The sequence below is a fragment of the Tamandua tetradactyla genome, chromosome 23 (genome assembly GCF_023851605.1).
Source record: "Tamandua tetradactyla isolate mTamTet1 chromosome 23, mTamTet1.pri, whole genome shotgun sequence".
In the NCBI taxonomy this organism is placed as follows: domain Eukaryota; kingdom Metazoa; phylum Chordata; class Mammalia; order Pilosa; family Myrmecophagidae; genus Tamandua; species Tamandua tetradactyla.
The window spans coordinates 36,141,916-36,166,818 of NC_135349.1; the positions used below are offsets into that span (position 1 = coordinate 36,141,916).

The 24,903-nt window shown below is 35.9% G+C and overlaps 1 protein-coding gene across 6 annotated transcripts in view; it reads right to left on the minus strand.

Annotated features, from left to right (window-relative positions):
- The window catches only part of LOC143667404 (phospholipid-transporting ATPase ABCA3-like), a 287,971-nt gene that overhangs the window by 212,665 nt on the left and 50,403 nt on the right, over positions 1-24,903 (minus strand). For all 6 annotated transcript variants that reach the window (XM_077141597.1, XM_077141598.1, XM_077141594.1 and 3 more), the window contains 4 exons: positions 12,529-12,788; positions 10,255-10,371; positions 9,801-9,918; positions 1,924-2,097 (listed from right to left, as the gene is read on the minus strand). In XM_077141597.1, the coding sequence (XP_076997712.1) occupies positions 1,924-2,097; positions 9,801-9,918; positions 10,255-10,371; positions 12,529-12,788 (669 nt within the window). The remainder of the gene's footprint in view (positions 1-1,923; positions 2,098-9,800; positions 9,919-10,254; positions 10,372-12,528; positions 12,789-24,903) is intronic.

Below are 24,903 nucleotides of genomic sequence, written 5' to 3' on the forward strand. Positions count from 1 at the left end.
GTAGCCTAGAAAAGCCATGTTTTAATCCTAATCCCATTTTGTAAAGGCAGCCATTTCTTCTAATCCCTATTCAGTATGGTATGTTAGAAATTTAATTAGATCATCTCCCTGGAGATGTGATTTAATCAAGAGTGGCCGTTAATCTGGATTAGGTAGAGGCGTGTCCCCACCCATTTGGGTGGGTCTTGATTAGTTTCTGAAGTCCTATAAAAGAGGAAACATTTTGGAGAATGAAAGAGATTCAGAGAGAGCAGAGAATGCTGCAGCACTACAAAGCAGAGAGTCCACTAGCCAGTGCTTTGGAGATGAAGTAGGAAAATGCCTCCTGGGGAGCTTCATGAAACAGGAAGCTAGGAGAAAAAGCTAGCAGATGACGCCATGCTTGTCATGTGTCCTTCCAGTCAAGAAACAAACTGTAACTGTGTTTACCATGTGCCTTCTCACTTGAGAGAGAAACCCTGAACTTCATCGACCTTCTTGAACCAAGTTATCTCTCCCTGGATGCCTTTGATTGGACATTTCTATAGACTTGTTTTAACTGTGACATTTTCTCGGCCTTAGAACTGTAAACTAGCAACTTATTAAACTCCCCTTTTTAAAAGCCATTCCATTTCGTATATTGCATTCTGGCAGCTAGCAAACTAGAACACTCTCATACCTATAAGAATGGCTGCTATTTAACAAACAGAAAACTACAAATGTTGGAGAGGATGTAGAAAAATTGGAACATTATTCACTGTTGGTGGGAATGCATAATGGTGCAGTCACTGTGGAAAACAGTTTGGGAATTCCTCAGAAAACTAATTATTGAGTTTCCCTTTGACCCAGCAATACCAATACTTGGTATATATCCAGAAGAGCTGAAAGCAGTGACAAAACAGACATTTTCATACCAATGCTCATAGCAGCATTATAACAATTGCCAAAAGATGGAAACAATCCAAGTTTCCACCAACAGACTAGTGAATAAACAAAATGAGGCACATACATACGATACAATAGTTCAAAAGACTTACATAACTAGCTGCCTTGAACATAAAAGAAGAATTTATCTAAGTGATTCTGAACACAGTACTTTGTGTGCTGTGCATTGCAATGTGTGCATTGCAATGTGTGCTATGACCACATAGCCTCAGACTAAACATAAAAGGAACTGCAAATAAATCTTGCTGAAAGTACTTTTTTTTCTTCACATGTGCAAGCACCAGGAATCGAACCTGGGTCTTTGGCATGGCAAGCAAGAACTCTGCCTGCTGAGCCACCGTGGCCCACCCTGAAAGTACTTCTTGAGTGTTACAAACACTGAACAAATGATAAATATGTTGATAAGATTGGGGACCAGGTTTCTCAAAAGGGGGGAAAGGGAGAAAAATGTATTGAATGGAGAAAATCTAAGAAGAACTCTGTGGTACTGGATTTGGAATTTTGAACTCATAGATTTTAATACACGGATATAGACTATTGTCTCTCAACCTCAGCACTACTGACATTTGGGGCCAGAAAATTCTTTACTATGGGGACTGTCCTGTACGTTGCAGGATGTTTAGTGGCATCTCTGTCCCCAGCCTGTACTGCTGGTCTCTACCTACCAGATGTCAGCAGCACTCCCCACCCAGTCATGACGATCATAAGCCTCCTGGGTGGCAAAATTGCTCCCAATTGAGACTACTGCTATGGACAAAGATATAGCATTCATGTATTTATTTATATATATGCATGTATTCATACAGCACGCATATCCAACCAAATATACATTTAATTTTATAGTAAAGAAATACTAAAATAGTTAAGAAAAATAGTTAAGAAATACAAAAGTCTCCCCTCACCCACTGCCCCACCCACCCCATCATCAACCCCAGACCACCTGCCATTTCTCTCTGGGAATCAAATCAGCAAAGACAGTTTTACAAAGCAAAGACTCACGCTTCATTTCCATCTTGCTCATGAAGTGAATCCCCATGGCCATTGCAATATTTAAACTGAGACAGGAAGCCAGTTTCTGAATGAGACTCATTTGTGCATATATGTTACTGATGATTCCTTGTGGAAAGAAGATGAGAAAATAGAAGAAACCTCCAACAGAAACAGCCAAAGTTGCTGCAAAGTAAGAAGGAGTATTTAGTGAGTTCACACAAGGTATGAAAGCTTAAAATTCTTATTTTACTACAACAGAGCTACAAAAGAAGGGAACTCCTTGTCTGTCTTGTTCAGCACAGTATGACTAGCATCTAGCATAGTACCGAATGCATTTTAGGTGCTCAATAAGTACTTTTGCTTGAATGAAAGAATTATTTTCTGGAATTTGTCCTTCTCATACAATGACAATAGATATTTATGGTCATTTAAAGAACTTATCCTTATTTTTATAACAATTTTCTTTTTCATTTTTATTTATTCAAGACCACTCAGCATAAGAAATTCTAACTGAATAGTATCACTATTTGTATAATTTGAATATACCTAGACTGTTTCCATTTATTTTGGAATGTTGGTAAATGAAAACTGAAAAAAAAAAGTGTTAGTATTTTATATAACTTCCAGTCTAATTTACGACACTTAAATAAAATACATAATAAAGTCAACGTTATAGAGACGTTATATATAGCATCTGGCTTAGGGTGCTATATATCACAGAGACTACTTTATTTCTGGCTTTTTCTCTCACTGAGAACAGAAAAAAAATGCAGACAAAATGATTTGTAAAGTATGTTTTGAAGCATCAGAGGACCAAGCAGGGACAACTAGGCCAAAATCAAGGTAAGATGACCAGAAAGGTGGGCCTAGCATTTGGTGCTAATTTTCACCTTAAAACATTTATAAAATCTAAACTGTAGCTTAGAGACAGAAACTGAGCAAGGCTTTCCACTCAGTTAAGGTGCTCAGAGAAATAAAATTTGAAATCGAGACCTGCTAAAGGAAAGAAGCATGATAAATATACCAAACTTTCACTTAGGGCCCTGAAAGCTACGTCTAAAATATCGGTGTACCAGAAACAGATCAGCTTGGAACTGCCCCAAAGGCTTATTGGATTAGGATGATTTGGGAATGCTATTGCCCCTAACTTAAATGACCAACAAAAATAAAAGTTAACACCCTCTTTGGGGAAACCACATAATTAAACATCAAGAGAAAAACAATAGACAATAGAATGACAATGGTCATTAATGTTATTAGACATAGATGTTAAAATAACTATAAATGCAGTGAGCAAAAAATTAGATGACAAATATGGAGAATTTTAGTTACAAATGGGAAACTGTAAGAGAAAATCAGACATACATTCTCAAACTGACAATACAGTTAGTTACTAGAATTAATAATTAAAAGATGGATTTCCTGGACCACGTACCTAAAAAAAAAAAAAAAAGATGGCTTTACCTAACTCAGCAAGAAAAATCACTACCTTCTCCCCTTCATGAGACATGACATACAGGGGTGAAAATCTTCCTAGCAACGTGGGATATGACTCCCAGAGATGAGCCTGGCTCTGGCACTGTGGATTGACAATGCCTTCCTGACTGAAACAGGGAAAAGAAATGTAACAATATAAGGTCTCAGTGGCTAAGAGAGTTCAAATAGACTCAAGAGGTTATTCTGGAGCCTACTCTCATGCAAGCTTCAGTTAGATATTGCTAATTGCCAAAGCCCAATTATATATACTTGATTAAATATAATTGAGATTATATATCTCAATCTATGAAGTAAACCTTAATCCCTAAAGAACACCTAGGGCCCTGAGATTCTACGAAAGTTTCACACATTAAAATTATTTCCAGAAACCTACAATATCCAGATGGTTTCTAGGCCAGATATATCTTGAAACCCAGAGAGGCCAATCTCTCCAGTAATGGGATAGTTCCATCCTCCTATCCCATATTATCAACACTCCTTTTCAACATGAAAAAGTTAGAATTAGCATAGCCCAATTACCACTAAACAGTGGGAAAAAGATCAAAGGAGAAGAAAGAATTATAACAGAAAATACAGGCGTTAACAAATGAGTATGACTGCTAAATCATTATATTGATATTTCTTTTAGTCTCCAGTGTCTTGGAGCAGCTAGATGGAAAAATCTGAAATTGTGGAACTGTAATCAATCCATACTAAACTCTGAAATCTGTTCTATAGCTACTTGTTACAATGTACTTTGAAATGTATTGCTTTTTTGTATATATGTTACATGTCATAACAAAAAATGTTTAAAAAATGACTTTAACAATAGATGAGAAATAACTAACTGTAGAATTAGGAAATAGGAAGAGTTGGAAAAATATACAAATAGAAGCACAGAAGAGATTTCTAAAAAACTGGAAAATACAGAAAACATCTTAAGGAATATTTGAAACATGATGAAAAGGTCTAATATTTATGTAATTGAAATTCCAGAATAAAAGACGAGAAAATGGTGGGGAAGAAGCAATATTTGAAAACAAATGAAAAAGAAAAGAAGGAAGGAAGGAAAATTAAGGCATTCAAATTGGAAAGGAAAACTATTTTTAAGTGGCATGATACTATACGTATAAAATCCTAAAGAATGCATAAAAAACTATTAGAGCTAATATACAAATTTGAAGATTATTTACAAAACTCAATTGTAAAACTATTTCAGAAAACTAAATTAAAAAATCATCCATAAAATTATCAAAAAGAATAAAATATATTAGAATAAATTTAACAAAATAAGCAAAAGATTTGTACACTAAAACTACAAAATATTTCTGAGAGATATTCCATGCTCGTGAACTGAAAGATTGAGTATTGTAAAGACGCTAATTTTTCCTCAAACTAATCTGCAGATTCAATGCAATCTCCATCAAAATCTTAACAGGCTTCACTGAGGAAATTGGCAAACTAATCCTAAAATTTACATGGAATCAAGAATACTCTTAGGGAACTGCCTGAAAATGTAGAGCTGTGTTCCAGTAGCCATGTTTCTTGATGATGATTGAACAATGATATAGCTTTCACAATGAGACTCTGTAAATGTGAAAACCTTGTGTCTGATGCTCCTTTTATCTACCATATCAACAGAAGAGTAGGACATATGAAGTAAAAATAAATAATAGGGGGAACAAACGTTAAAATAAATTTAGTTTGAAATGCTAGTGGTAAATGAAAGCGAGGGGTAAGGGGTATGGTATGTATAACTTTTTTTTCTCTATTATCGTTTTATTTCTTTTTCTGTTGTCTTTTTCTTTCTTTTTCTAAATCGATGCAAATGTTCTAAGAAATGATGAATATGCAACGATGTGATGATATTAAGAATTACTGATTATATATGTAGAGTGGAATGAAAAAAAAAAGAAGAATACTCTCAGGCATGTGTTAGTGATCTTGAAGATGGCAGCCTGCATTCCCACGTAGGTTTCTGGTTCCAGAGGCAGCAGAGCAGGACTGGTTAGCAAGGAACTGTGTTTGTCTAAGTTTTGACCTCTCTGGGGGTTGTCGGGGGTTCCCCAAAGGGCTGATACAAGGCATCTGTCTTTCTCCTAACTCAGAAATATCTGTATTAGTCAGGATTCTCCAGATAAACAGAACCAAAAGGAGAGATTATATATCTCAATCTATGAAGTAAATCTTAATCCAGACACCCAAGGACAACAATACAAATATATGGATGAATATAGATCTAAAAGTCCTCAACAAAATACTAGCAAACTGGATCCAGCAGCATATTAACAGGATTATATACCATGACCAAGTGGAATTATACCTAAGGACCAAGTGTGGTTCAACATACAAAAGTAAATCAATGTAATGCACCACATTAATACACTTAAGGAAATAAACCACATGATCATCTTGATTAATGCAGAAAAACCTTTGACAAAATCTGACACCAGTTCATGATAAAAATACTCAACAAGCTAGGACTCTATTCACAGATGGCATGATACTATATACAAGAAAATCCTAAAGAATACACAAATTAATTAAGCTAATAAAACAAAGTCAGCAAAGTTGCAGGATACAAGGTCAACATACAAAAATTAGTTGTATTTCTATATAGTAGCAACGAATAATCCAAAAAGGAAATGAGGAAAATAATTGCATTTAGAGTAGAGAACAAAAGAATAAAATATTTACAAACAAATTCAACCAAGGAGGCAAAAGACTTTTAGGTTGAAAACTATAAAATACTGCTTAAAGAAATTAAAGATGAACTACATAATGGAAAACTTCCTGTTCTCATGGATTGGAGGACCTAATATTGCTAAAATGTCAATAGTTCTACAGACTCAATACAATCCCTATCAAAATCCCAATAGCCTGTTTTACAAAAATGGAAAAGCAGATCCTCAAATTCATATTTAATTATAAGGACCCAAATAGCAAAACTAATACTGAAAGAGAAGAACAAAGTTGGAGGACTCACATGTTCCAACCTGAAAACATACTTTAAAAAGAAAAAAGCTGCAATGATTAGAACACTGTGATACTGGCACAAGGATAGAAATATGGAACAATGGCATAGAATTGAAAGTCCAGAAATAAATCCATCTATTTATGATCAATTTATTTTCAAGAAAAAGTTCCAATGGGGAAAGATTTACATTATGCTGGGACAACTGAATAGACACATGCAAACAAATGAAGTTGTACCCATACCTCATCCCATATACAAAAAATTAATGCAGAATGGATTAAAGACCTAAATTTGAGAGCTAAAACTATAGAACTTCCATAGAAAGCACGAGAATAAATTTTCATGACTTTAAACTAATTTGACAGTAGATTCTTAGATATGACACCAAAAAGCAAAAGCAACAAAAGAAAAAAATAGATAAGAAACTTCTCCAGAGAAGATATGAAAATGCCAACAAGCATATGAAAAGATGCTTGACATCATTAGTCTTTAGGGAAATGCAATAAAAAACCACAATGAAATACCCCTTCACATCCATAGGGTGGCTATAACAAAAAATTTAAAAAATGAAAAATGTCAAGCATTAGGGAGGATGTGGAGAAATTAGGATCCTTATACAATGCCAGAGGGAATGCATGTGGAAAATAGTTTGACTGCTCCTCAAAAAGTTAAACACACCATTACCACATGACCCTGTAATACCACTCGTGTGTATAATACCCATAAGAACTGAAAACAGATATTTGTACAAATACTTGGACATGAATGTTCATGGCAAACCTACTCACAATAGCCAAAAGTGGAACTAACCCAATGTTCGCTAACCAATAAACAAAACGTGGTATATCGATAAAGAGGAATGAAGTACTGCTATGACATGGATAAACCTCAGAAAAATTTTGCTACATGAAAGAAGCCAGACACAAACAACATATAGTGTTGATTGCATTTCTATGAAATATTTAGAACAAGGAAATCTACAGAAACAGAAAGCTGATTCGTGGTTCCAAGAGGCTATTCACAAGGAGGAATGGGAACGGTTGCTTAGTAGCTATGGGGTCTCTTTCGAGATTGATGAAATGTTTTGGAATTAGATAGAAGTGATGGCTTCATAACATTATGAATATACAGAATGCCATTGAATTTTACACATTAGAATGGTTAATTTTTCTGTTAAGTGAATTTCACCTCAATTTAAAAAGAGAAAACTCAAAAAAAGATGAAAAACCCAACTTAAAAACTGGCCAAAAATATGAACAGACATTTCACCAAAGAAGAGACAGAAATGGCAAATAATCACATTAGGAAAATTTAAATTAAAATTATGCTGTCACTACACACTCACTATAATGACTATAATTTAAAAATGCAATAGAAGGTCCGGGCCAGTATGTGGAGAAACTGAAACGTCCATTCATTGCTGAAGGGAATGAATGTAAAATTGTGCAGCCACTTTGGAAAAGTTTGTCCAGTTCTAAAAAGTTAAATACATATTTGTCACACAACCCGAACAAGTCTACTTCTTAATATCTACCCAAGAAAAATGAAAATACATGTCCACACAAAGACTTATATGGAAACAATCATGGCAGCATTATTCATAACAGCCAAAAAAAAAAAAAAACTGGAAACAATCAAAATGTCTATCAACTGGTAAATGAATAAGCAAAATGTGGTATATCCATAATGGGGAATAGGTTTCACCAATAAAAAGGAAGGAAATATTAAAACATGCTAGAACATGGATGAGCTTCAAAAACATGTTAGATACAAAAGTGAAATAAGTCAGATACAAAAGACTTTATATCGTCTTTTGTATCTGACTTATATGATAGTCTATATGATATCTATATAGATATGTCTATATGGCTCCATCTGTACCAAACGTCTAGAAAAGGCAATCTATATACAGAGAAACCAAATCATTGGTTGTCTTGTACTGGAGAGGTGAGAGTGGGATTGATTAAAATGGGCTAAAGGGAAATTTTGATGGTAAGAGAAAAATTCTAAAATGAGATTATGATTAAGATTGCCTAACTTGATAACTGTACTAGTGGGTGATTTTTATGACATGTACATTATAAAGCTGTAAAAAAAATATTGTCAGGGCATTTTATAGAAGATAAACACCTTAATGGCTCATATTAGCATGTGTTAACATGATGGGCTTCAACTGTAATCAGGAAATTACAAATTAAAATTACTCTGAGATACCTTTCACTCCTGAAAACATGGTACAAATTTTGAAAGTGTTGGCAAAGAAATAAAACAACAGGAACACTTATCTAATACTAAGACTGTAAATTTGTGTAACCACTTTGAGAAACAGCTTGACAGAAACTACCAAGGTAATTTTTCAAATACCCCTCGAACAAGAAATTCTGCTCTAGGTGTGTGCCCCAGAAAAAGTCTTGCACATTTGTACCAGATGACATATAATGTTCACATCAATATTATTCATAATAGTAACTAACAGGAAAGAATCCATGTATCCATCAGGTATAAAAATAACAATTATAATAAATAATAATTGTAACAATTGTAATAAATAATAAATGCAACAAAGAATTATTACAGAGCAGTAACTATTCTATCAGATTTACCCACAAATATAGATGAAGCTGAAAATATAATGCTGAGCTAACAAAATAAGTTATATAAAAACCATATCGATTATTTCATGTATAAAACTAAATAATACCTTATATATAGATAATTCATATAGCTCTTTCCCCAGTGAGTGCTACCCAAGCAACATACACAAGCAGAAGCAAATTGTTTTTAGAATATTTAATCAGTACTATTGTTGTTTTAGATAGGTGCTGTGGTTTTTGCCTACTTTATGTTGCTCAGCAGCACATCACCTCCAGTCTCACTTTGACCTAATAATTCAAAGCAGGTGGTAGGTATGATTCTCTACTTCGTGAGAACCCACTAATGGGCACCAGTGTTACTGCTGAAAAACAGAATGCCTATGACATACAAATTTCTTTACCTTAAAATCATTTGTTTCATGGTACTTACGACTGAGAGATGATACTATTCTAATGGTTGAATGGTAGTGAAAAAAAAGAAACAAAATTTTTAATATATGATAGCTAAATGACCACAGAAGAGTAATTCTACAAATTCCATAACTATCTGAATTTTTCTGGTCACACATTTGACCTTCTTTTAGTATATATGCTCTTGTTACATATGGTCTTATTTTGGTTTTTATCCTTTTTTTTTCACATGTATCCTGTGCCGTGTTACTGTTCACTGCTCTTTTCCCTGCCTCTCAAATCATTATGATATTTGTCTTTTCAGTTAGAATGTAAGCTGAGGCTATATAGGAAGTGGCAACTAAAGTTTAGAAGGAGCTACCAAATATAATCCTCTTTTAGTCAACTGAAGCACTGAGACTCTTTCACAGGAGGAATCAAAGACTCACTTTTATCGAAGAACGTGCTAATCATAAAGCCAAAGATTATTGCGGAGATGACATAATACAGGAAAAAGACGAAGATGAAAGATGGGCTGCTGTAGGAGAGAACCGGCACGTCTGCAATCTAATGAAACAATCAGGGAGCCAGTTTAGTCGTCATCATACTCTTAACTAATGTCACAGAAAAACAAGGGAGAGGAAAAGAAAGTCCTTAAACATTTGAACAGGTTATATGAAGCTGCTCAGGGAGATGGAAAGTCAACCAGCTCAATTCTCACCCAAGGACTACTCATCTCAGTATCTGACTTTGTTTACTGACTGAGCAGCTTCTGAATTACCATAGCGGAATTGACAGAAACCACTTTATTCTCCTGCAAACTAAGACCACTCGGCCCATGCCCCAATTATTTTATCCCTCCCAATGTTGAGCTTTGCATCCCACATTCAGACAGATACTTGCCTTGGCAAACAGAATCAGGAACACTAAACAGATCATAATTAAATACAGCAGTAAGAATGTGACGAAATAGGCAGCCCAGAGCATGCCATTACTGAGTCCTATCATGAGCTGGTACTCCTGTGGGAGAGTTAACACAAACAAAATATCACATAAAACAACTCATAGTATTTCATTACATTCCCACAGCCATCCACAGAAGTAAAATATCATCGACCCCATTTTCACAGAGGAAGAAATAAAGGCTCAGAGGAATCAAGTGACTTGGTCAAAATCATTTGCCCAGTGAATGGCAGTACTCTAATTCCAATGAAGAATTCAGAATCCAGAGATCTTTGCCCCAACCACATACCAGGTACAGTTCTCACAGAGGAAATGCTTTAATAAAAATGTAAATTACGGAAAAGGTTTTCTTTGTATGCTCTACCTCGAGGAAGTATTGGAGGATTGTAAAAATAAATTTAAATTCATGAAATGTTAGAGTAGGCACAGACAAACTTCAGCTTGCAGGTCAAATCCAGCCTACCCCACATTTTTCTAAAGAAAGCTTTATTGGAAGACAGCTGTGCTGTTTCCTTTCCATATTGTCTATGGCTGCCTCCGTCCTACAACAGAAGAGTTGGGTAGTTGCAATACGTCCTCCAAAGCATAAAATATTTATTATCTGCTCTTACAAAAAATTTTCCAACCTCTGATCCAAACCAAACCCCTCTAATTTCACAGCACAGAAAGCCAAAGCCAGAGAGCGTGGGTGCCTCCTACAAAGTTCCACAGTGTAGAACTCGCTGTTCCATGCTCTTTCCACCCTGCACGTGGCCTCTGCAGGTTTCTGAGGCCATGTTCTCCAGTTTAATAGCACAGACTATAAGCCAGACAATAACAGGAACTTATTGGCTCATGGTTTCAGAGGCTAGAAGGCTTTCTACCTCCTGGAGTCCGTCTCTTCTGGCGGACAGGCAATCTTTGGGATTCCGTGAAGGCTTTTGCTCCTTCCCCTCTGGATTCTGTTAATGTCCAGCTCCTGGCTATTCCCTGGGGCTTCTCTTTCTCTGCCCAATTTCCTTGGCCTATAAGGACTTGAGCCACATTGGATCAAGGCCCACCCTCATTCAACTTGGACACACTTTAACTTACAACAACTCCAAAGGTCCTGTTTTCACACCAGGCATTGGGACCTGAACACATCTTTCATAGGGACATGATTCACTCTCCAATAGTCTGCCAATCCCTAATCTAAGCTCTCCTCCACATCCCAAACCAGGGTCATTTTTTCTGAAGGCAAAACCATTAAGAGTGCTCCACTGTTTCAAAGTCTGTCCCTCAACTACTATCTCCCTTGTGAACTGTAATCCTTCATTGCATAGACCAATCACCCACCCCTCTGTACTTCAGGAACAGAATTTTCCAGACTGCTAGGTACTTAGCATATTATAAAAGTAATGAATATCTCATCAACTAAACCCTTACCCATTCCTTTTTTTTTTTTTTTTTACCATTCCTTGATGGAAATTCTGTGGTTGTCTTTTCTATTACTACCATTTGTTGGGTGCTTCTTACAGATCAGAGAATGATTGGGACACTTTTTCACATAATACCTCATTTAATCTCCTAATTACCCTAGAAATTAGAAATTATTATCTTAAAGTTACATCTGTTTAAATTGGCAATGATCAAAGTTAATCGTTGGTGAAACCACGATTGAAACATAAGCTCTATCAGAATCCTTAGAACAAAGTAAATAAGAAATAAATGTTGAATGAATTGATGGATAGATGGATAAACTAATGGCCTTCTCTCTAACTTTAAGGCCATTGATCATTGCAACATGGTCTTTATTTTACTTAATATTGAACGTAATTTCAAAGGAAATGAGAGAGTAAAAATTGGTCAAGAATCAGAATCACAATGTTGGGACTGAAGTATACCTTAAATTTATCTCATTCAAGAACTTACATAATTATTTCTTTGTTGTCCACTTTATTTCAAAGAGGATTCATCATTTTTGATATTTTACCTCTCCCCTTAAATTTCTTTTCAAGTGGTCATTTAGTCAATAAAACTAAAAGCCAAATAAAGAATTTAGATAAAAGCAAAACATCAGAAAAGTGGCAAATGGCTTAGTTCACACTCTTTCCAATCTATACTTGTATATTACTGCTGAAACATAACAGTCATTCACCAGTACCAAATGTGAAGAAATAACAGAAAGAATACTCATAAATCCTCCACATAAATCTGCTCCACAGACCCAAAATGTTACAAAGAAAGTGAAATTACCTTTAATCTGTGTTCCTTTTCCCACACAACAGTCCGGATGAGGGTAAATTCAGTTACACAAAACATAAGTAAGACTATCACAGGGAAGATAATCATAAAACGTGCCAAAAACTCATCATGATCATAAGCTGGGTATGGAAATCTCTTGACAAAAAGGTTGATATTGTGCAATAGCCCTGCTGCAGCTCTGGCATCGTGATACATCATGATGGCCTTATCTAAGGCATGCTGCACAGCCAGGAACCCTTCTCTGATATACCCTAAGTGAGAAAACAAAGGTTGTTAAGAAATAGTCAGTAATCAGGAAGGATGTAACTCAGGTCATCCAGAGCTTTTCGTTCAAAGAACAAAACTGTTCCACAAACCATGTATTGTGATTTTGGACTCAAACATAAGATAAATACCATGGAAATGTACTACCATCTTCCCAAAACTAAAATATTGCATGAAAATGGTAGAGTTGTTTTGTATAATTTTATCAACCAGAAGAAATGAGAATTAAGCAAATATCACATGTACTTCTGTACGCTGGACATATGAAATAGAAATGAAGCTCAAAACAAGGAGCAGATTTTCTAAGTGAGTTATTCCAGCTGATGCCCCTGAAGGAACATTTGATTTCATTGAGATTAGAAAAAACCTCTAAACATAGGTCCCCATACAAACCTTAAATGTATCCCAATATTCTTTTGGGATGACATATTCACAAAATCATAGATTCAGGGTTACTATTTCTCAAAAGTCTCTAGTTCCTTGTGGGTGGAGAATAGGGAAAATATTAGTAGTAAAAGCATAGAGAATCATATTTATATAAGTCAACTTTATCGATATTACTTCTGTTAACATAGAAGAAGGCAATATAAGGTGATACAGTGAACAGATTCTGAACTCACTCTACCTTTCTCCAAGTCCCTGCCCCCACTACCTGACAAATAGACAATTTACTTAACCTCCCTTGAACCTTATTTCTTCACTTACAAACTGATATAATATTACCCTCATCCTTAAGTATCCTAAAATATACAAAGGACCCCAAAGCTGAGGCTATAGTTAGAATTATTAGAGTAAGAAAAACAGCTATCTACACCAGCAATGTACAACCTGAAAAGGAAATTAAGAAAATAATTTCATTTATAATAGCATCTAAAAGAAAAAAATATCTAGAAATGAATTTAGCCAAGGAAGTGAATCACAGGTCCACTAAAAACTACAAAACATTGATGAGAGATATAAAAGACAAGATATCCCATGTTCCTGGATTAGGAAATTAATGTTATTAAAATATCAATATTACCAAAAGTCATCTACAGATTCAATGCAGTTCCTATCAAAATTCCTTTTGTTCAGAAAAAGCTAAGCCAATTTCCTAATTCATATGGTTTTGAATGGACCTGAATAGCAAAACAAAATCCTAAAAAAGAGGAACAAAGTTGGAGGACACACTTTTCTCTATTTCAAAACTTACCACAAAGTCATAGTAATCAAAACAGTAGTACTGACATGAGGACAGACATTTGGAATTGACAGTCCAGAAATTAACCCACGCATCTATGACCAACTCAGTTTCATAAGGGTGCTAAGTAGGTTCAATGGGGAAAGAATAATGTCTTCAATAAATGGTACTGGAAAACTGGATATCCAAATGTAAAAAAAAAAAAAATTAACTTGGAACCATACCCTCACAGCATATACAAAAATTAACTCCAAGTGGATCAATGACCTAAACATAAGGGCTAAAACCATAAAACTCTTGGAAGAAAACATAGAAGAAAATCTTCAGGGTCTTGTATTAGGCAATGGATTCTTAGAAATTACACCAAAAGCACAAACAACAACAACAAAAAAAAAGATAAATTGCACTTCATCAAAATTTAAAACTTTTCTGTGTCAGAGGACATTATCAAGAAAGTCAAAAAAAAAAAAAAACACCTACAGAATAAAGAACGGGAGAAAATAGTTGCAAATCATGCATATGATAAAGGTTTAATGTCCAGAATATATAAAGCACTCTACAACTCAACAACAAAAAGACAAACATCGAATTTAAAAATGAGCAAAGGACTTGAATACACATTTCTCCAAAGAAGATATCCAAAAGGCCAATAAACACATGAAAAGATCTTCAACATAATTTGCCATTAGAGAAGTGCAAATCAAAGCCACTAGGGTGGCTATTATCAAAAAAAAAAAAAGGAAAATAAGTGTTGGAGAGAATTTGGAGAAACTGAAACCCTTATTGCTGTTGGTGATGTATAATAATGCAGCTGCTGAGGAAAACAGTTTGGCAATTCCTCAGAAAATTAAACATAGAATAATCACATCATCTAGTAATATCAATAAAGCATATGCCCCAAAGAATTTAAAGCAGGGACTCAAACAGTGTCTGAGTACACCAGTGTTCACAGTAGCGTTATTCACAATAGCCAAAAGGTGGAAATAGCACAATTGTCCACTGACAAATAAATGGTTAAACACAATGTAGTATATACCTACAATGGAATACTATTCAGCTATAAATGGAATGAAGTTCTGATACATGCTGCAACTTGGATAAACTTGAAAACATGACACTAAGCAAAATAAGCCAGATATGAAAAAAACAAATATATGGTTTCCCTTGCATGAAATATCCCAGCAGATTCATAGATTCATAAAGTAATTAGAAGTTACCAAGGCCTGGAGGTAAAAGGGAATGGAAGGAGGTTAATGAGAACACAATTTCTCCTTCAGGTGATGGCAGCACAATACTACAAAAGTATCTGTCACTCAACTGTAACACATAAAATAGTTAAATGGTAAATTTTATATATATAGTCAAAATAACAAAAATAAATAAAATATGAAATTGTCACTTGAAAAAATAGCTATTTAAAGCACATGGGACTCAAGAAAGGTCAATGAATTTTGGCAAGGCGGTGGGGCTTAGTGAGGTGTGGGATTTAGTTCATCCTCCAAAGCAGCTAATAAATAGTGAGGAACAGTACAGAACAACTGCTGGGGCCACATCAGTGACCCAACACACAGTGTACCCCAGTCTGGACCAGCTAGACCAGCTGCAAGCCCCCCGAGAACCATGAGTTCCCCAAGCCACGTGGCCGGCACCCCTCCCCCACAGGTCACTGCCCAGAGGGGTAAGGAAATAGGCTTGAACAGCAGCAGGGGCTGAGTGCAACAAAATTCCAATTGTGGAATTGATTCTGACTACTAAAAATAGGTCCCCAGCTCAGGTGAACCTCGAGTAAAAGCGGAGTTTGCTGGTTTTTGCACTGGCACAGAGCAGGCAGGGCTGACGGGAAAAGAAATAAAAACCTGCGCCCTGAAGGAAAGGAGGGGGCACATAGGACCTGGAGATATACACAGCAATGTATTAACTTAAGCTCTTGATTAACAAACCTGAGGAATGGGACTCCTGCTCTGAAAAGGATTTTTCTCTTTCGTTTTGGTGGCTGTGTTTCTATGGCTTGACTGCTCTTTGGATACAGCTGTAAGGCTTCTTGGACTTCACTGCCCCAGGCATAGGCAGAAACAAGCTTGTTTGAGAACTTGTCTGGTGCCTGTGCCTTCCCCAGGAGAGGGGTGGGGCCCAGCTCAGGTGGATTCCCTCCCTCAAGGAATTCAGACCCCAGGGTCTGGAAAAGTGAAGCAATGAAAACCAGACTACAACCTTTCCTCTGTCTCCACCATGCCCCCAGGAGGGAGAATCTGCTAAACTTAAAGGTACCACATCACCTTATGCTGGGGTGACCCGCAGGCAGACAAGCGCCACCTACTGGGCAGGATAGGAAAAACAGAGCCCAGAGGCTTCACAGGAATGTCTTTCAACCTCCTGGGTCTCACCTTCAGGGAAAACTGACTCTTCCCTCCTGACAGGAGGCCAGTTTGGTCTGAGAAAATCGGGCTGGCATCTATAATACCGAAGTAGACCCTCCTAAGTGTGTGGGGACGGGGGGCAGGGAAGGCATCATACAGGCAGGGCAAGAAACAAGAAAACAAGAACTGAAAAATTCTGATTTGCTAAACAAAACCTAAGCTAGAGGCCCAGAATAACTGAATGTCAAAGAACAGATAGACAACAAAGTCATCCAGCAAGAAAATCCTAGGTAAAAAAAAAAGTGAAAACAAGGTCCAGAATAAACTAATTAAGGTAATTAAATGCCTAGACACCAGCAAAAAAATAACAAGTCACACTAGGAAAACTGAATATGTGGCCGAAAGGAACAGACCAACAATTCAAATGAGATACAGGAGTTGAAACAATTAATTCAGAATGTTCAAACAGACTGGAAAACCACATCAAAAATGAAATCAATAAATTGAGGGAGGATATAAAGAAGGCAAGGAATGAACAAAAAGAAGAAATCAAAGTCTGAAAAAATAAATCGCAGAACTTATGGGAATTAAAGGCACAGTAGAAGAGATGAAAAAAACAATGAAAACCTACAATGTCAGATTTCAAGAGGTAGAAGATAGGATTAGTGAACTGGAGGACAGGACATCTGAAATCCGACATGCAAAAGAAAATATAGGGAAAAGAATGGAAAAATATGAGCAGGGACTCTGGGAACTGAAAGACAACATGAAGTGGATGAATATACATGTTGTGGGTGTCCCAGAAGGAGAAGAGAAGGGAAAAGGAGGAGAAAACCAATGGAGGAAATTATCACTGAAAATTTCCCAACTCTTATGAAAGACTTAAAATTACAGATCCAAGAAATGCAGTGCACCCCAAACAGAAGAGATCCAAATAGACATACTCCAATACACTTAATAATCAGAATGTCAGATGTCAAAGAAAAAGAGAGAATCTTGAAAGAGCAACAGAAAAGCAATCCATCACACACAAGGGAAGCCCAATTAGACTATGTATAGATTTCTCAGCAGAAACCATGGAGGCAAGAAAACAGTGGGATGAATATTTAAATAACTAAAAGAGAAAAACTGCCAACCAAGAATTCTATATCCAGCAAAACTGTCCTTCAAAAGTGAGGGAGAAATTAAAACATGTTCAGGCAAAGAATCACTGCGAGAATTTGTGACCAAGAGACCAGATCTGAAAGAAATACTAAAGGGAGCACTAGAGGCAGATATGAAAAGACAGGAGAGAGAGGTATGGAGAGAAGTGTAGAAAGGAAGAAAAATTAGATGTGACATGTAAAATCCAAAAGGCAAAATGGTAGAAGAAAATACTACCTGTACAGTAATAACATTACATGTTAATGGATTAAACTCCCCAATCAAAAGACACAGACTGGCAGAATGGATTAAGAAAAAGGACCTATCTATATGCTGTCTACAGGAAACACATCTTAGACCCTAGGATAAACATAGGTTGAAAGTGAAAGGTTAGGAAAAGATATTTCATGCAAATAACAATCAGAAAAGAGCAGAAGTAGCTATACTAATATCCAACAAGTTAGACTCAACTGTAAAGCAGTTAAAAGAGACAAAGAAGGACACTGTGTATTAATAAAAGGAATGATTCAACAAAAAGACATGACAATCATAAGTATTTATGCACCAAGCCAGAATGCTCCAAAATACATGAGGCAAACACTGAAAAGAGAAATAGACACATCTACCATAATAGTTAGAGACTTCAATTCTCCACTCTCATCAATGGACAGAACATCTACACAGAGGATCAATAAAGAAAAATAGAACTTAAATAATACAATAAATGAGCTAGACTTAACAGACATTTATAATATTACACCCCACAACAGCAGGATATACCTTTTTCTCAAGTGCTCATGGATCATTCTCAAGGATAGATCACAAACTGGGTCACAAACCAAGCCTCAATAAATTTAAGATGACTGAAATAATACAAACACTTTCTGAGATCATAAAGGAATAAAGTTGGAAATTAATAATAGGCAGAGTGCCAGAAAATTCACAAATATATGGAGACTCAACAACACATTGTTAAACAACCAGTGGGTCAAGGAAGAAATTAAAAGAGAAATCAGTAAATATCTCGATGCAAATGAAAATGAAAACATGACTTATCAAAATTTATGGGATGCAGCAAAGGCAGTGCTAAGAAGGAAATTTATTGCCCTAAATGCCTAAATCAAAGAAAAAAGAAAGGGCAAAAATCAAAGAATTAACTGTCCACTTGGAAGAAGTAGAGAAAGAACAGCAAACTAACCCCACAGCAAGCAAAAGGAAACAAATAATGACGATTAGAGCAGAAATAAATGAAACTGAGAACATGAAAACAATTGAGAAAATCAACAAAACCAGAAGTTGGTTCTATGAGAAAATCAAGAAGATTGATGGACCTTTAGTGAGATTGACAAAATAGAAGAGAGAGGATGCAAATAAATAAAATCAGAAATGGAAGAGAAGACATAACCACTGACCCCACAGAAATAAAGCAAGTAATGAGAAGGTACTATGAACAACTTTATGCTAATAAACTCAATAATGTGGATGAAATGGACAACTTCCTAGAAAGGCATGAACACCAACATTGACTCGAGAAGAAATAGACGACCAAACAAACAAATCACAAGTAAAGAAATTTAATCAGTCATTAAGAAGCTCCCCAAGAAGAAAAGTCCAGGACCAGATGGCTTCACGTGTGAATTCTACCAAACATTCAAGAAGAAATTAGTACCAATCCTGCTCAAACTCGTCAAAAAAATTGAAGAGGAGGTAAAGCTACCTAACTCATTCTACGAAGCTAACATCACCCTCATACCAAAGCCAGACAAAGATATTACAAAAAAAAAAACCACAGACCTATCTCTCTTATGCATATAGATGCAGAAATCCTCAATAAAATTCTAGCAAATCGTATCCAACAACACATTAAAAGAATTATACATCATGACCAAGTAGGATTCATCCCAGGTATGCAAGGATGGTTCAACATAAGAAAATCAATTAATGTAATACACCATATCAACAAATCAAAACAGAAAAACCACATGATCATTTTGATTGATGCAGAAAAGGCATTTGACAAAATTCAACATCCTTTCCTGTTGAAAACACTTCAAAGGATAGGAATACAAGGGAACTTCCTCAACATGATAAAGGGAATATATGAAAACCCCACAGATAACATCATCCTCATTGGAGAAATACTGAAAACTTTCCTCCCAAGATCAGGAACAAGACAAGGATGTCCACTATCACTATGATTATTCAGCATTGTGTTGGAAGTTCTAGCCAGAGCAATTAGACAAGAAAAAGAAATGCAAGGCATCAAAATTGGAAAGGAAGAACTAAAACTATCACTGTTTGCAAATGATATGATACTATATGTTGAAAACCCTGAAAAATCCACAGCAAAACTACTAGAGCTAATAAACAAATACAGCAAAGTGGCAGGTTACAAGATCAACATTCAAAAAGCTGTAGTGCATTTGCATTGATTTAGAAAAAGAAATAGCAAGACAACAGAAAAAGAAATAAAATGATAATATAGAGAAAAAAATAAAAATAAAAAATAAAAAAATATTTTAAAAAATCTGTAGTGTTTCTATACACTAGTAATGAACAATCTGAGGAGGAAATCAAGAAACGAATTCCATTTACAATTGCAACTAAAAGAATAAAATACTTAGGAATAAATTTAACTAAAGAGACAAAAGACCTATACAAAGAAAACTACAAGAAACTGTTAAAAGAAATCATAGAAGACCTAAATAAATGGAAGGGCATACTGTGTGCACGGACTGGAAGGCTAAATATATTAAGATGTCAATTCTACCTAAATTGATTTACAGATTCAATGCAATACCAATTAAAATCCCAAAAACTTACTTTTCAGAAATAGAAAAACCAATAACCAAATTTATCTGGAACAGCAGGGTGCCCCAAAGAGCTAAAAGTATCCTGAGATAGAAAATGAAGTCTGAGGTCTCACGCTACCTGACTTTGAGGCATAGTACGAAGCTACAGTGGTCAAAACAGTATGGTATTTGCATAAAGATAGATATACTGGCCAATGGAATCGAATAGAGTGTTCAGATATAGACCCTCCCATCTATGGACAATTGCTCTTTGATAAGGCAGTCAAGCCAACTCACCTGGGACAGAACAGTCTCTTCAATAAATGGTGCCTAGAGAACTGGAAATCCACATGCAAAAAAATGAAAGAGGATCCATGTCTCACACCCTATACAAAAATTAACTCAAAATGGATCAAAGACCTAAACATTAGATCTAAGACGATAAAACTGTTAGAAAAAAATGTAGTGAAATATCTTATAAATCTTATAATAGGAGGCAGTTTCCTAGACCATACACCCAAAGCCCATGCATTGGAGAAATCAATAAATAAATGGGAACTCCTCAAAATTAAACACTTTTGCACATCAAAGAACTTAGTCAAGAAAGTAAAAAGACAACCTACACAATGGGAGACAATATTTGGAAATGATGTATCAGTTAAAGGTCTAGTAGCCAGAATATATAAAGAGATTGTTCAACTCAACAATGAAAAGACAGACAACCCAATTACTAAATGGGCAAAAGAATTAAACAGACACTTCTCAGAAGAGGAAATACAAATGGCCAAAAGGCACATGAAAAGATGCTCAACTTCCCTGGCTATTAGGGAAATGCAAATCAAAACCACAATGAGATATCATCTCACACCCACCAGAATGGCCATTATCAATAAAACAGTAAACAACAAGTGCTGGAGAGGAAGTGGAGAAAGAGGCACACTTATCCACTGTTGGTGGGAATGTCAAATGGTACAACAGCTGTGGAAGGCAGTTTGGTGGTTCCTCAGGAAGCTAAATATAGAATTGCTATATGACCCGGCAATACCATTGCTAGGAATCTACTCAGACGACATGAGGGCAAAGACACAAATGGACATTTGCACTCCAATGTTTACAGCATTATTTACAATTGCTAAGAGATGGAAACAGCCCAAATGTCCATCAACAGAGGAGTGGTTAACCAAGCTGTGGTATATACATACAATGGAATATTATGCAGCTGTAAGACAGAATAAATTTATGAAGTATGTAGCAACATGGATGGACCTTAAGGACATTTTTCTGAGTGAGATTAGCCAGAAACAAAAGGACAATACTGTATGGTCTCACTGATATGAACTAACATTAATGAATGAACTTGGATAATTTCAGTTAAGAACAGAGGTCATCAGGCGATAGAAATAGAGTAGATATTGGGTAATTGGAACTGGAAGGTTACAGATTGTGCAACAGGACTGATTGTAAAAATTCAGAAATTGATAGCACAACACTACTTAACTGTAATACAATAATGTTAGAACACAGAATGAAGCTGATTATGAGAATGATAGAGGGAGAAGGCCTGGGGGCACAAATGAAATCAGAAGGAAAGAAACATGATAAAGACCGAGATGGTATAATCTAGGAATGCCTAGAGTGTATGATGATAGTGACTATATGTACAAATTTAAAAATGTTTTACATGAGGAAGAACAAAGAATGTAAATAATGCAGGGTTTTGAAAATAGATGGTAATTAATATTTTATTACAAAACATGTTTATTTGGTACAAAATTTATTCTTTGACTAGTACGTTTCCTAATATAATTTATGTGGACAGCTTAATTGAACACCATAAGTACATGGAACCTTGAGTAGGGCATAAGATTTTGTAGGTTTGTCCCGAGTGATGCTTTGATAAATACCAGAAGCATTTGAACAGTGAATAAAAAAGTATTTGCAAAGTCCCCTTGGGGGAATGGTGAGAAAGGGGGAAAATTCACCTTCCCCAAGTAGAGAATTCTTGATATTCTCACAAGCAGTGGGGACAGCAAAAGCAATAGGCTGAGCCCCCAATATTGGGGTTTGTTCATATGAAACTTAACCCTGCAAATGATAGGCTAAGCCTAGGCCTAAGAGTCACCACCAGAGAACCTCTTTTGTTGCTCAGATGTGGCCTCTCTCTCTCAGCCAACACAACAAGCAAACTCACTGCCCTCCCCCTCTCTACCCAGGACATGACTCCCAGGGGTGTGGACCTTCCTGGCAACGTGGGACAGAAATCCTAGAATGAGCTGGGACTCAACACCAAGGGATTGAGAAAACTTTCTCAATCAAAAGGGGGAATAGAGAAATAAGACAAAATAAAGTGTCAGTGGCTGGCAGATTCCAAACAGAATTGAGAGGTTATCCGGGAGATTATTCTTACTCATTAAATAGATGTCACCTTTTTAGTTAAAGTGTAATGGAGAGGTTGGAGGGAACTGCCTGAAAATGTAGAGCTGTGTTTAGTAGCCATGTTTCTTGAAGATGATCGTATAATGATATAGCTTTAGCAATGGGACTGTGTGATTGTGAAAACCTTGTGACTGATGCTTCTTTTATCTACCTTATGGACAGATGAGTAGAACATATGGATTAAAAACAAATAAATAATAGGGGTAACAAATGTTAAAATAAATTTAGTAGATTGAAATACTAGTGATCACTGACAGGGAGGGGTATGGGCTATGGTATGTGTTCTAGTTTGCTAGCTGCTGGAATGCAATATACCACAAACAGAGTGGCTTTTAAAAAGGGGAATTTAATAAGTTACTAGTTTACAGTTCTAAGGCTGAGAAAATGTCCCAATTAAAACAAATCTATAGAAATGTCCAATCTAAGGCATCCAGGGAGATACCTCAGTTCAAGAAGGCTGATAAAGTTCAGAGTTTCTCTCTCAAGTGGAAGAGCACATGGTAAACACAGTCAAAGTTTCTCTCTCATCTGGAAAGGCACATGGTGAACATGGTCAGTGTTCCTCTCTCACCTGCACGGGCACATGGTGAACACAGCGTCATCTGCTAGCTTCTTCCCCTGGCTTCCTGTTTCATGAAGCTCCCTGAGAGACATCTTCCTTCTTCATCTCCAAAGCTGCTGGCTGATGAACTCTCTGCTTCGTGGTGCTGCAGTATTCTCTGCTCTCTCCAAATCTCCTCATTCTCCAAAATGTTTCCTCTTTTATAGGACTCCAGAAACTTATTAAGACCCACCCAAATGGATGGAGACATGCTATCACCTAATCCAGTTTAACAACGACTCTTGACTAAATCACATCATCCAGGGAGAGGATCTGATTACAGTTTCAAACATACTGTACTGAATAGGGATTATTCTACCTTTATGAAATGGGATTTTGATTAAAACATGCTTTTCTAGGGTCCATACATCCTTTCAAACCAGCACATTATGTGTATGAATTTTTTTTCTGTTTTCTTTTTATTTATTTTTCTGAATTGATACAAATGTTCTAAGAAATTATCAAGATGATAAATATACAACTATGTGATGGAAAAAAAGAATGTTCATATTGTATCTTGATTGGTTTTACTAATAATTTTTTTTAAAGCACATGGGCTTTTTCACATAAGACTATTGTGAAAAGCATGGATGCACTAAGGATTAATGTTTATTGAATAATTCAGTTATGTTCTATAATGAAAGTATTTTATTTTCATTTCATGTTATTACATCTTTAAATATACATACATATGCATTTTTTCCATACTCAAATGCACAAGGTTGAAATGATTTTGATGGTACTCTTCCCAGTTGAAGGCACACTGGTTAATACAATGACCCTGTCGTCTTATTTCTGTATTCCCCTAATCCCCATTCCTTTCTCACATTCCTCTCCCCTCCCTAAAGTGACTTTCTAATGTTCTTTTCTTGAATAGGTCTTTATAAAGTGTTTGTTATTCTGTGTGCATATAATTTTAATTTATTTAAATGATACTGTATTATTTTTTAGTTTGTTAGCAGAAATGGGGTGGCTTTTAAAAAGGTAATTTATTGCATTACACATTTACAGTTCCAAGGCTGCAAAATGTCCAGACTAAGGCATCCAGACACAGATACTTTGACTCAGGAAAGGACCAATGACATTCGGGGTTTCTCTGTCAGCTGGCAAGTCTTTCTCTCCTGATTTCTCATTTCAAACAGCTTCCCCAGGAGTATTTTACTTTTTGCATCTCCAAGCATCTCTCTCTGTATCAGCTCTGAAGCTTTTTCAAAAATGGTTCCCTCTAAAAGGACTCCAGTAAGCAACCTCACCTTGAATGGGTGGAGACATTTCTCCATGGAAAGCATCTAATCAAAAAGTTCCCACCCCAAAATGGATCAAAGATCTAAACATTAGGTCTAAGACCATAAAACAGAGGAAAATGTAGGGAGATATCTTATGAATCTTACAATTGGAGGCAGTTTTATGGACCTTAAACCTAAAGCAAGAGCACTGAAGAAAGAAAGAAAGAAATGGGAGCTCCTCAAAGTTAAACACTTTTGTGCATCAAAGAACTTCATCAAGAAAGTAGAAAGACAGCCTACACAATGGGAAACGATATTTGGAAACGACATATCAGATAAAGGTCTAGTATCCAGAATTTATAAAGAG